Source organism: Otolemur garnettii, unplaced genomic scaffold (genome assembly GCF_000181295.1).
Source record: "Otolemur garnettii isolate 467f Iridium unplaced genomic scaffold, OtoGar3 scaffold00073, whole genome shotgun sequence".
NCBI lineage: Eukaryota > Metazoa > Chordata > Mammalia > Primates > Galagidae > Otolemur > Otolemur garnettii.
Genome location: NW_003852468.1, coordinates 1,393,918 through 1,407,006, shown reverse-complemented (window position 1 = coordinate 1,407,006; position 13,089 = coordinate 1,393,918). Strand labels below are relative to the sequence as shown.

Sequence of the window (13,089 nt, the reverse complement as noted above, 5' to 3'; positions counted from 1 at the left end):
AGGGCATCAGACAACTTGAGAAGCCCTGGTCCTCTGGCTGCTGACTGGAATGGCCTTTCTTCCCATTGTCCATGTCTTTGGGGCCCCCTAGTGGTTACAGGACTCCAACCTGGGAGTCAAACTATGATGTTCTTTCTAGGTGAGTTTAGCACCTTGTCAACACTACACAGGGGCGCAGCAGCCTTGATGGGGCTTTCCAAAGGAGGACACCAACCAGGATTTCCTTGGAGTAGCTCCATCCATCCCAGCCAAGCTCAGGCCCTACCTAGATGACTATGGGAATCAGCTTCTGGCTTGGTTGTTCATTGCCCTGTATTTCTAGGTCAGCGATGCACAATTGACATTGATGAGTGCGTCTCCAAGCCCTGCATGAACCACGGTCTCTGCCATAACACCCAGGGCAGCTACATGTGTGAATGCCCTCCAGGCTTCAGTGGTGTGGACTGCGAAGAGGACATCGATGACTGCCTTGCCAGTGAGTACTTCTGCAGCCCCTGACCCCCAGGGAGCAGAGGGGAGCTGGTGTGGGCTGCCCCCTCTCACGCTGACATCGGCTGTAGTAGTCATTCACAGAGAATATTTAACCCTCGTGTTTTAACTGTTTGTTTCGAAAGTAGCGTCATTAGGATTTGTGGCAGTTGGTTCCTTTTTAAGCATTCTGTGAAGTTTTGAACATTGACAAAATGGGAACAATGCCAGAATAGCCATTTTTTAAAAAATGTTTTGTTAAAGTATGATTAACATATAATGAACTGCAATTATTTTAATTATCCATTTGACGATTTTTACATATGACAACTGAATCTGTCATCCAAGATAATGAACATATGTAAAAGTATCTTTATTGCCTGGTAATTTAATCCTCCACCCTTCTTTCTTGCTTCACACAACTTTAGATCTACCATCTATCAGTACAGATTAAATGAAATTTTTTGCCATTTTATATAAATACAATCGTATAAAGCATTATTTTTGGGGGGAGAGGTTAACTTTTCCATGTTGGTATTTATATGAATAGTTCATTCTATAATATTTTATATTTGTGCAGTGTTCCCAAATGTGGATATACTATAGTTTAATAGTTGATAGCCATTTGGGATTTTTTTCCCAGTTTGGGGTTATTACAAAGCTTCTGTGAATGAGTGTTTCTGTGGACATAAGATTTTGTTTGTCTTGAGTAAATATGTAGGAGCAGAATGGGTGACTCTTGTGGTAAGTGTATGTTTAACTTTCTGAAAAGTTGCAAAACTGTTTTCCAGCATGATTGTCCCTTCTTTATTCTTACCAGAATTGTATTAAAGCCCTAGCTATGCACATACTTAGGAGCACTTAGTAATATCATTCATTTGAACTTAAAGCTCTTTTCATGGATATATAATGGTATCCCACTGTGATTTCCATTTGTATTAGCCTCTTTGCTAATGGTGTTAAACATCTTATGTGCTCTTTGCCAATCTACATATCGTCTTTGGTAAAATGTCTGTTCAAATCTCTTGCCAATTTGAAAAAATTGTTTTCTCATTATTGAGTTGAAAGAGTTTTTTATATTCTAAATACCAGTTCTTTGCCAGATGTTTGCTTTACAATGATTTTCTCTCAATTTATAGTCTCTCTTTTGCTCTTCTTTTAGAGAGGAAGATTTTAATACTGATGAAATTCAGTGCACTGATACTTCCCTTTTGTAGTCCAGGCTTCATGTATCTTGTTTAATAAACCTTGCCTAATCAAAACTAAAGGTTTATCTCCTAAAATTTTTCTAAAGGTTTTATACTTTTCATCTCTTACTGTGATCTATTTTGAGTTAATTTTTACATGTTTTATGAGTTAATAGGTATAATTTTTTTAGTAAGTGTAGAAAATTCCTTTAGGAGTTCTAGGTCCCTAGATTAGCATTTAGATCTGTTCAGATGCCAAGAATTTTCTACAGAGATAATTATGTTATCTATAAATAAAGACAACCTTTATGCCAGTTATTTTATTTCACTTATTTTACCTTATTATTTTATATGACTGTATTCACTAACACATTCAGAAAATGTAGAATAGAAGAGCTGAAAGAAACCAATCTTGCCTTGTTTTTGATTGTAGGAGAGAAGTGTCTAGTTGCCTTTTACCATTAACGTATTACCTGTTGGTTTTTCACAGATGATCAAGTTAAGAGATTTACACTTGAATTTCTGGTTTACTTCTTTTTTTCTTTTACAATGAATGGATGTTGATTCTTTTTTAAAATGATTTCTCCACCTCTTTTGAGATGGGAAATGTCATTTGTTTCTGATCTTTAACTATAAATGCTAATTGATTTTCCAAATGTTAAACTAATCTTAAATTCTTGAGCTATATCCACTTGGTCATCATGTATTATCCCTTTTATATATTACTGGATTTGACTTGCCAAAATTTTGCTAAGGATTTTTATATCTGTGTTCATGATTTTCTACTTCTCTTGTACTATAATTAATTGTCTGGTTTTGATAAAAAGGCAGTGTGGGCCTCAGAACAAATTGAGAAGTGTTCCCTTCTACTTTCTAGAGAGTTCATGTATCATCGATATGCATTTTCTTCCAAAGATGGGATTTTCTTTCTAACAGTTTTTAACTATAAATTTAATTCCTCTAATACATGTAGTGCCTATTTGTTTATAATTTGTGCTTTGGCAATATGTGTCTTTCAAAGAATTGGTCTAATTTATCTAAGTTGTCCACTTTGCTGCATAGCGTCATTTATAACATTCTCCCTTCTTGAGCTTTATTATCTGTAAGGTCTGTGGTGATTTTTCTTCTCTCGTTTCTGTATTGATACTTCTATAGAGAAGAGTGTCTATTTTGCGTTTGTTTTGATGGAGTGTTCTATAAATGTTACTAATTCAAGTTATTCACAGAGCGATATCGAAATTTTCTAATATTGGCTCAGCTCCCATAGCTCAGTGGTTAGGGCATTGGCCACATACACTGGGGTTGGTGGGTTCAAACCTGGCCTGGGCCAGCTAAACAGCAATGACAGCTGCAACAAAACAAAAAATAGCCAGGTGTTGTGATGGGCACCTGTAGTCCCAGCTACTTGGGATGCTGAGGCAAGAGAATGGCTTAAGCCTAGGAGTTGGAGGTTGTTGTGAGTGGTGATGCCATAGCACTCTATGGGAATGACATAGTGAGACTCTATGTCTCCAAAAAAAACAAATCTTCTAATATCATTTTATATTCATCTGTTTCTCTAGCAATGCTGTTAATTTTTGCTTAATGTATTGTAAAGCTCTGATATTAAGTGCATAAACACTTAAGATAGTTATGCCCTCATGGAGAAATGACACCTTTATTATTACAAAATAAAATCTTGTCCTATTCCTTGTTCTGAAGTCTACTCTGCCTGATGTTGATAAAGCTCTCTAGCTTTATTTGGTTTATCATTAGGGTTCTTCTTTTCATCTCTTTATTTTTTGCCTATCTGTATCTCTAAAATTGCTTTCTCTAAAATATATATTGGGTCTTTCTCTTTTTCTTTAATATGACAATATCTGTTTTTGGATAGAGGTGTTGTGATTTTAAATTCAATGTAGTTTTTTAAGACTGGGTTTAAAGTTTGCCATCTAGCTGTTTGCCTTAACTTTGCTCTTTCTGTTTGTTGTTTCCATTTCCCTTTTTCTCAGTCATCTTTTAGGATAATGGAGTATTTTTTATAATTACATTTTCTTTCTTTCCTGGCATATTAGCTATGTCTTTTTTTCTATGTGGGGGTTGTAGGATTTATGTTCATCCTGTCTCTGTTCTTTTGCTATACAGTTTACTAAACTCTCCAAGTATTATTTTTGCTTTCAATACACAATTACTTTTTCAATAAATGTGAAAAGTAAGTTACAATTCTTTGTAGTTACCTACATATTTATAATTCTTGATGTTCATTTTGTGTGTAAATTTGCATTTCTATCAGGTATCATTTTCCTTCATTGTGAAGAAATTCCTTCAATGTGTCATTTAGTTCTGGTCTCCTGGTGATGAATTGTTTCTACTTTTGTTTAGCTGAAAGATTTTTATTTTGCCTTAGTTTTCAAAGATATTTTCATAGGGAATAGAATTATAAACCAGGTTTCCCCTTTCCTACCATTGTCTTCTGGCTTGCATTATTTCGGAAGAGAACTCTGCTGTAATTCTTTCTTGTTTTGTTATATGTGATTTTCTTGTGGCTCATTTTAAGATATTCTCCTTCCACTGATTTTTACCCACTTCTTATGATGTCTGTTGGTTGTGTTCTTCATGTTTTTTCTGTCTGGGGTTCATTTTTTGGTGTTTTTTCCTCTTTAGTCTTTCATTTTAGATTAATTATTTAAAGATAATCTTAGTATAGTATTTTCAAGTTCACTAATTGCTTCCTCTGTATTGTCTTGTTTACTGTCAGTCACATTTAGCATATTTTTTCTCAGATACTGTATTTTTATATCTAGAGTTTGATATGAGTCTGTCTTATAACTATTTCTTTGTCATGTTCATGTTTTATTTCCTTCTTGAACATAAGGTATGTGGTTGTTTTGTAGTTTAAAATAGTTATTTTCTTTCTTTGTTTTTGTATTCTACCATACAAAAAATTCCTGGATGTATTCCTACTCATTAAGTTGTATTTTCTTGGCCTGCCTGGTAATTTTTTATTGGATATAGAGATTGTGAATTTCACTTAGTTCCATGCATGACTTCGTTCAGGTTATTTTACCTTTATGAATCTAAGATTAAATTGATGCTGCTGATCACAGCTCTAATTCTTGCATAATGGTTTAGATCCTTGCCAGAATGGAGGTTCCTGTGTGGATGGAGTGAATACTTTTTCCTGTCTCTGCCTCCCGGGCTTCACTGGAGATAAGTGCCAGACAGACATGAATGAGTGTCTGAGTGAACCCTGTAAGAATGGAGGGACCTGCTCTGACTATGTCAACAGTTACACTTGCAAGTGCCAAGCAGGATTTGATGGAGTCCACTGTGAGAACAACATTGATGAATGCACGGAGAGGTAAATAGCCAGTGTACAGGCAGTGGCACCTTAGGAAAAAAAGGAGAAAGGGGAGGAAACTTCAGAACAGAATGCTAGGATTGTGGGTCAGGGATGAGATGTCCACTTGGGTAGCACTCCACAGTCCTCTCCTGTTGCTCAATTCCTGATAGACACAGAGTTAATGAGAAGGTCAAAGGTCAGAGGTTGGCAAGCTTAGTCAGTGGTTCATTTATTTCTTGCTTAGAGACAGAAAGGCCTGTGATTTTATTGTTTTCTCCATGGCTTCTTGTTCATTTCAGTTAACAATTGATCTAAAAATTCCCATTGTGTTACTACTCTTTTATGTAACTTTGGGGAGATAATGTTTCGGGTTTTTTTTTAATTTTTTTATTTTTTGAGACAGAGTCTCATTTTGTGGCCCTCAGTAGAGTGCTGTGGCATCATAGCTCATAGCAACTTCAAACTCTTGGGCTCAAGTGATTCTCTTGCCTTAGTCTCCTGAGTAGCTGGGATTACAGGTGCTTGCCACCATGCCCAGCTAATTTTTAGAGATGAGGTCTCACTCTGGCTCAGGCTGGCCTCAAGCCTGTGAGTTCAGACAATCTAGCCTTCAGTCTCCCAGAGTGCTAGAACTATAGATGGTTAGCCACCATGCCATCCTTATTTCATTTTTTTATATTATATTATGAATATGTTTGTTCTGCTTCTCTTTCATAAAGAAATCTAGAGCAAAAAGGCATTTATTTATCATTTTTCATATAAGTTAAGTTGACTTAGGGGTAAAATGAAATATGATACATGGAAACCACAGGAGTCAAACCTGGAAAACTTCCCTTTCCTTAGCAATCTGGTAGATAAAGCCTTTTAAATACTCCCAAGCCTTTTGGTTGTAGAAAGGTTGGTAATTGGGGCTTCTGGTGCCCATTCTAGCTCGTAAAAAAGTAAAATTTACTGAATATAGGATTTTGAGATACTCAAGCGTATCTTAGATGCCAGAAATCTTGCTTTCCAAACAGCAGGTCAGAGGAACCAGATGCATTGCTGATGCGGCTCTCCCTGCTTTGTTCTTCAGCTCCTGTTTCAATGGTGGCACATGTGTCGATGGAATTAATTCCTTCTCTTGTTTGTGCCCTGTGGGTTTCACTGGTCCCTTCTGCCTCCATGAGATCAATGAATGTAACTCTCATCCGTGCCTGAATGAGGGAACCTGTGTTGATGGCCTGGGTACCTACCACTGCACCTGTCCCTTGGGCTACACTGGGAAAAACTGTCAGGTAATTAACTTCCTTCCCATTTGTTCACCTCTCTGGGAGCAAGCTGAATCATATACCCATTCATGTCTAAGCAGAATATGCCCCTTTAAAAAGAGAAAATCATGGATCTTAGGCGTATCCTTGAGATAAAGCTTGGTAACTTCTTAATAGTTGGTAGATTCCAAAATGATGACACTGGAAATATATGGATTAACACACATAAGATTTTTATTAGAGGTTGACCAAGAACTTCAGAAAAATAACATGTGGGAAGTAAACACATAGTTATCTTCTACATTAAAAACACCAGAAGAGAGAAAACAATCAAAAATTTTAAAGGTCAGATGAAATAACTAAGGGTATAATAATTATATTTACTATGTATTGTGATGTTATAGCATCCTAAAGGCAAACTATTTCCGTGTCTTTTAAATTCAAACATATAATATACATTTTCATTATGTTGGATGGAAGGAGCCCTCCTAAGGGCTAGTCTAACCTTTCATTTCATGAAGAAGTAACTGAACCCTAGGAGGAGCAAAATAACTTTTCCAAGGTTGCGTACCAAACAGCATTGCATTTAATTTTATGCCATTTTGCCTCTTTAACAATGATAGAATAACAGAACTCTAAAGAGCATAGGAATAACTTAGCAGGCACACTTGCATAAGGGTTTGGCTGTGTTGGAAACACACATCCACCTCCACGTGTGAAGCAGCTGGTGACTGAATCTGTAGGTCAAGAGGGCGTTCTTCACTGCACTCCTCATTCCTACAGTGAAGACTGGAGGAGCTGGGGAAGCACTCTTCCTTTCCTCCAGCAAATCATAGGCCTTCCTGTCCCCAGGGGGTGAAGCCACTCCAGATGAATAAAGATGAGAGGTGCTAGTACCCTGGCACTCGTTGCCTCACATTTTCCATAAGCCTGATTATCTGTGTCCCTTTTGAAATAAGCTGTTTAACAGTTTGAGGTTTATTAACAGGCTTTCCGTCCCTTAGCGTGTATGCACTGCAGGTGGATTTGGTGAAAGACCCATGTGAATTTTTCACATGTACTCAGCACAGGAAGAATGAATCTACATGACAGTGTTGACTCTCTTTCTAGCCCTACAGGGTAGCCACATATGTAGACATAATTATGTCTAGAGCATTGGGAGTAATGTAGTGTGTTGGGTTTCCTTGAATTCCTTTTTTTTCTAGAGAAACATAGTCTCATTTTGTCACTCTCACTAGAGTGTGGTGGTTTCACAGCTCACAGCAACTTACAGCTCTTGGGCTTAGGTGATTCTCTTGCCTTGGCCTCCCAGGTAGCTAGGACCAGGCACCCACCACAATGCCTGGCTATTTTTTTGTTGCAATTTGGCCGGGGTCGGATTTGAACCCGCCACCCTCAGTATATGGGCCAGCACCCTACTAACTGAGCCACAGGCGCCGCCCCTCCTTGAATTCTTAAATGTCTATAGCAAGAACTTTTTAAATAGCAGAGCTAAGGGGAATTAGACCTTAAATAATGCCATTTTGTTCAATGTTATTTTGTTATGATGTCAGTGAGAAAAGACACTGATTCTTGAGTGGTCCCATCATCTGTGTGCAGTTTGCATACTCTCCACATGTTTGTGTGGGTTTCCTCCATATCCTGGAGATGTACCCACTAGGTGAACTGGTATGAGTGGTGTGGTGTGACCTGTGGTGAGATGGGCTGCACCCTGGCTGCAGCAGCTCTGACCATTTGCACCCCTGAATTGGAATAATGAGATTGAAAATTGAATGAATGAATATGCAAATTATTATAAAATACAAATTTGTAAAGTCTATGATAATCATGGAAATGCACACCAATAAATGATGCAGCATCAAAGTGCTCAGTGAGCTGACCATGTTTGTTATTGTTCTTTAACTGTGTGGGTAGGAGGAGGTGCTCCTTAGAATTTTCACTTTGCAAACATTTGTTTCTTGAATTAACCCACCACTACTATGACTGCTGTCACTCACTGATTCACCAAAAATTAGGTAGGTAATTCTCTTTAATTGTTTTTATGAGTCTTTCTTAAATGTATGTATAGCTCAAATTTACTTCAATATTTAGTATTAGAAGTATCTATGTCTTTAGTTTGAAGTTTGGTGATGATTTTGTGATCAGAATATGCTAGAGAAACTTAAAGTCTTGTCTGTATCAATTAGCCTATAGTAAAATTGGTTCCATTACACATCTTGGAAACTGCGACTTCACTAACAATTGTAGTTTCCAAGAATCTGTTAAAGGTGTTACATGTGGACCTACTGTATATAAAAATGATAATGTGTATGTTGAGACACTTGATGTAGTTTAAGGCTTGGGTAAGGGCTCTTTATTTTTGTAATTAGCATTCTTTCCTTCGATTTCTTACAGCACAATGGAATTATCTTCTCCGTTTCCAATGTTTGGGTTTTGATGTGTGTACACCTCTGCTTCTGTTTCAGACCCTGGTGAACCTCTGCAGTCGGTCTCCATGTAAAAACAAAGGCACTTGCATTCAGGAAAAAGCAGAGTCTCGTTGTCTGTGTCCATCCGGATGGGCTGGTGCTTACTGTGATGTGCCCAATGTCTCCTGTGAGGTGGCAGCCTCCCGCAGAGGTGAGACAGCAGTCTTCAGGGAGGGGAGGGAAGGGCAGAGTAGTGGATGGGCAGAGCCCTGGAGAAAGGGCCTGAGACAGAAGGTAAAGGATAAAGGAACATGCTTAGCGGTTCCAAAAAGAAATCTATTTGAAATGAAACTGACATACTCCACTTTCAGGGCTTTTTTATTTTTAATACAAATCTGGTGCTGAGGGTTGTGAAGAACTAGATGCGAGTGAAGTTTGAAGTGTGTCAGCCAGTTTGGATTTGCTTCCTCATTCGCTGGTTTAACCCAGTGTGTTGTGTGCTCTTCTGGTACCTCCTCCTGACTGCGTTTCTAGGTGTACCTGTTGACCGTCTGTGCCAGCACTCAGGCGTCTGTATCAGTGCTGGCAGCACACACCACTGCCAATGCCCTCTGGGCTACACTGGGAGCTACTGCGAGGAGCAGCTGGATGAGTGTGTGTCCAACCCCTGCCAGCATGGGGCCACCTGCAGTGACTTCATTGGTGGATACAGATGTGAGGTGAGGACTCTGAGTGGGCAGAGGGCAGAGGCCTCCCAGGGGATTGCGCAGCTGTGCCGAGCACTAGGATGTTGGACTGAGCAGTTGTGTCTCAGTGTTGGCAGTTGATAGATTTTTACCAGTCACCATCATATTGTTTACTGATCACTGTTTCTTTCAGCTTCCCTGTGCAATAAATTAACATGCCCTGGTAAGATATTTTTATAGATGTCTAGAGCCATCTCCTCAGGTCTGCTTCCAGGATTCAGAGCCAGAAGTCACCTCCAGGGTGCGTTTGGGAGGTCTACATAGCACAGCGACCCCTAGCGCTTCCCTAGATAGCAACCAAGGGAGGAGAAGCTGCTTTGAGGAGTGTCCCTTAGGTCCATGTCACCTTTGTGTACAGCCATCGATTGGTCAACTACTATCTTTTAAAAAAAAAACCTAAAAGTGTTGCTCACATTGTTCCCCATAGCACCATGCTAAAGGTTGGTTGCGTGTGTATATTTGAGGAAGTACATGTCTTTAAAGGACATATCACTATCTTCTTAATGTCTGGGCTGATAATTGTTAGAGTAAGATACTAAAAAACACCAGAGACATGGATTTGATACCAGCTCCGACCATTAAGCAGCACTGAGGAAAGCTTTGCAAGAATTTCTACTGTTAGATAAAGGAGTCAAAGATAGCCTCTGTGTGCTGACCCCCTCGGTGGTTTATTTCTTCACATCAGGCTGGGACCCATTAGATCAAAAGCCTACCATGGCCAAACCCAATTTTTTATATATCTGATTGTTTTTAAAAACACCCCAGATAAGCGGGTTTTTAGCATTTAGAGCCTGCCTGCCTTGCATATCTTGCAGGACTGCAGCCAGCACCTTGTAGCCACAGGGTGAGTCACAATGGATGAACCGCAGGGCTATAAAGCCTCAGACTGACGCTCCCCTCCTACTTTGCTTGCTCCCCTCTCAACACTGCCCCCCAGAGGGATCGCCCCCATGTGCAAACATACCAAATGAAGTGTTGCCCAAATAAATCCACCTGACAGATGTTTTTTCTTGATCAGCCCCAGATCTTTCTAAGCCACTATACCTATCACACAGCCAGCTAGCACCCCATCTTCTGTCTCCCCACACACCCCCATCTCAGTCAGTTTCTCATTCATACATGCAATTTCCCAAACCTGGAGATAGATAAATGCTATGTCTTCACTACCATCCACGTGTACTGCTTGGCTGAGTGAGGGATGAGAACTCATCCCATCCAAAGGAATGTATATTTTAAAGATAGGGAAACCTGTACACAGGAGGAAGGAAAGTTTGCACAGGGATCTGAAATATCTGAAATGTCTGAAATATCTCAGAGAATAGTCAGTCCTTGCCTTCCTTTCAAGTGGACTTTTTAGCTGGGAGAGGAATGGGTGAGTTCCGGCAGCCTGCAGCCTGTCCCTGCACAGGATGATTGGCAGATAGTGATGATTCCAGAGAAACGTACAAGTGAGGAGGGAAGGGTCACAGTAATGTTTCAGATCTCACTTGCTCTCATGGTCTGTTGCCAAAGTAGTATAATATTTCTTATCCTTTTTGGTTCCTCCTGGCAGTGTGTCCCAGGATATCAGGGTGTCAACTGCGAGTATGAAGTAGATGAGTGCCAGAATCAGCCTTGCCAGAATGGAGGCACCTGTATTGACCTCGTGAACCATTTCAAGTGCTCCTGCCCACCAGGCACTCGGGGTATGCATTCAGTCTCACCCACGCACCACATGGAGCATTCTCTAAGCTATAAATCTATTCTTAGTGTTGAAGGGATTTTTAAAAATTAACGACAGTAAGATTAACTTCATTTCAAGCATATAGTTCTGCATCTTGGTAATTCAAGCCATTTTATTCTCTCATCTCTTGTTAGCGCTGAGGCTCCAGTTTATGTTCTCAGTTTTATCTAGTTTTTTGACTCTTTTCTTCTGTGAAACACAGCATGTGAATCTAATATAATGTTATAGTAAAATTAGGCTAATCCTCAAGACTAGGAAAAGTAACTAACAGCCTCTTAATAAATAATGCATGTTTCCGAACTGCTTTTGTATTTTTCTAAAACTCTTGCCTCCATAGGTGGGAAAATGAATGAAATTTCTATTTCTTCTAACCATTTGTTAAGGACAGGAAAGAATACTACTTTTGTTATTATTGACAGCTTTTTTCTTTTATCGTTTTAAATTTGCCCCCATCTGCTTTCCTATGTCCGTGCTTGTTAACGAGAGACCAGCTGCTGATCTCACTGACACTCCCTTCTTGTATGCGGCATGTGGCTTCTCTCTTGATGCTTTTAATATTCCTTTATTGTCTTTGTCTTTTGACAGTTTGTGCTTTTTGTAGGTGTAGGTCTCTTTGAGTTTATCCTTTTCTTAGAATTCCTTGGATTATTATACCACGTGTGCTTATTTAGATAAGTGGAACAGTGTTTTTTTCATCGTGACCTAAATGACCACACAACACATTGAGGAGTAACCTCTGATTAGCTGAGCAAGTGTGAACAAGGGTGTTTGTTGTCCCTTGCTGGAAGGCACTGTTCAAAGGATTTTCATAATTTTGTATCTCTTCCTCTCTTCCCCAGGCCTACTTTGTGAAGAGAATGTTGATGACTGTGCTGGAGGCCCCCATTGCCTTAATGGTGGTCAGTGTGTGGACAGGATTGGGGGCTACAGTTGTCACTGCCTGCCTGGCTTTGCTGGGGAACGGTGTGAGGGGGATATCAACGAGTGCCTTTCTAGCCCCTGCAGCTCGGAGGGCAGCCTGGACTGTGTGCAGCTCACCAATGACTACCTGTGTGTCTGCCGCAGCACCTTCACTGGTGAGGGCCACCCCAGCCTCTTGCCACTCTGCCTGGAAAGAGGGTTTTAGTGAAGCTTTTCTTACATACAAGAAACAAGAGCAGCTTAAGGGCCCAGTTTTTTCTTATTTCTTATTTCTGCACTTCATGGATATTGAAATCAATCTCTGTATTTTTTTCTGGAAGATTGTTAGTCATTGATTAATTGTGATATAGCAGGACTATCAAAAAACTATGTTGGGAGTAATAGAGCAAAATGACATTTTTTGATTGTGGGAAAATGCACAAAACCTAAAATTTACCATCTTCATCCTTTTTAAGCTTATAGTTCAGTGGCATTTAGTATACTGACATTATTTTTCTACCATCACCATACCCATCCTCAGAACTCTTTTTATATGAGCAAAATAACATTTTGTTTTCAGGGACGTTAGGTATAACTCTGGTCTCATCACCCTGCCTCCTTTGGATGTAATGACTTGAGTTACTCGACAGTTCCTGCCACTGGCATCTCTCCATTTCTGAGACCCAGGGAAACTTAAGACCTGCTAGGACACTTAAAGGGAGCAGGTCCAAACTAGGGCAGGTTTACCAGAGAAGAGTTAATGAGGGTATAAACTAGAAAGCTACAGTATCACAAATTTGCCCTGCCCAGCTAAGGCCTGTCCATGCTCCTAGTCTTTTCTCAAGCCTCTTTCTCTTTATCGCAGGATATAAAGGTGCCCAAGCCCTGCCTTGGAGTAGAGGCTTTATCACAGGCACTTATTAGTCAGTTTTGGAGAAGAGCGGTGTGGTGACTTTTGGGGAGTAACTTGGGTTCTTGTATCTAGATGTGACAAGATCGTCAGATTAGAAATCTGTCTTGTATTTTCTGGGGTTTGTAGGTATATATTTTATATTGAGGATGTGGTCAAGTGCCTTGGGAGTCAGGTC

At 39.7% G+C, this 13,089-nt stretch overlaps 1 protein-coding gene across 1 annotated transcript in view; it reads left to right on the top strand.

Moving 5' to 3' along the window:
* Positions 1-13,089, top strand: part of NOTCH2 (notch 2) — a 158,238-nt gene that overhangs the window by 129,745 nt on the left and 15,404 nt on the right. The window contains exons 17-23 of the mRNA XM_003793802.3: positions 323-475; positions 4,767-4,995; positions 6,050-6,251; positions 8,690-8,843; positions 9,167-9,351; positions 10,931-11,063; positions 11,941-12,177. Coding sequence (XP_003793850.1) covers positions 323-475; positions 4,767-4,995; positions 6,050-6,251; positions 8,690-8,843; positions 9,167-9,351; positions 10,931-11,063; positions 11,941-12,177 — 1,293 coding nt within the window. The remainder of the gene's footprint in view (positions 1-322; positions 476-4,766; positions 4,996-6,049; positions 6,252-8,689; positions 8,844-9,166; positions 9,352-10,930; positions 11,064-11,940; positions 12,178-13,089) is intronic.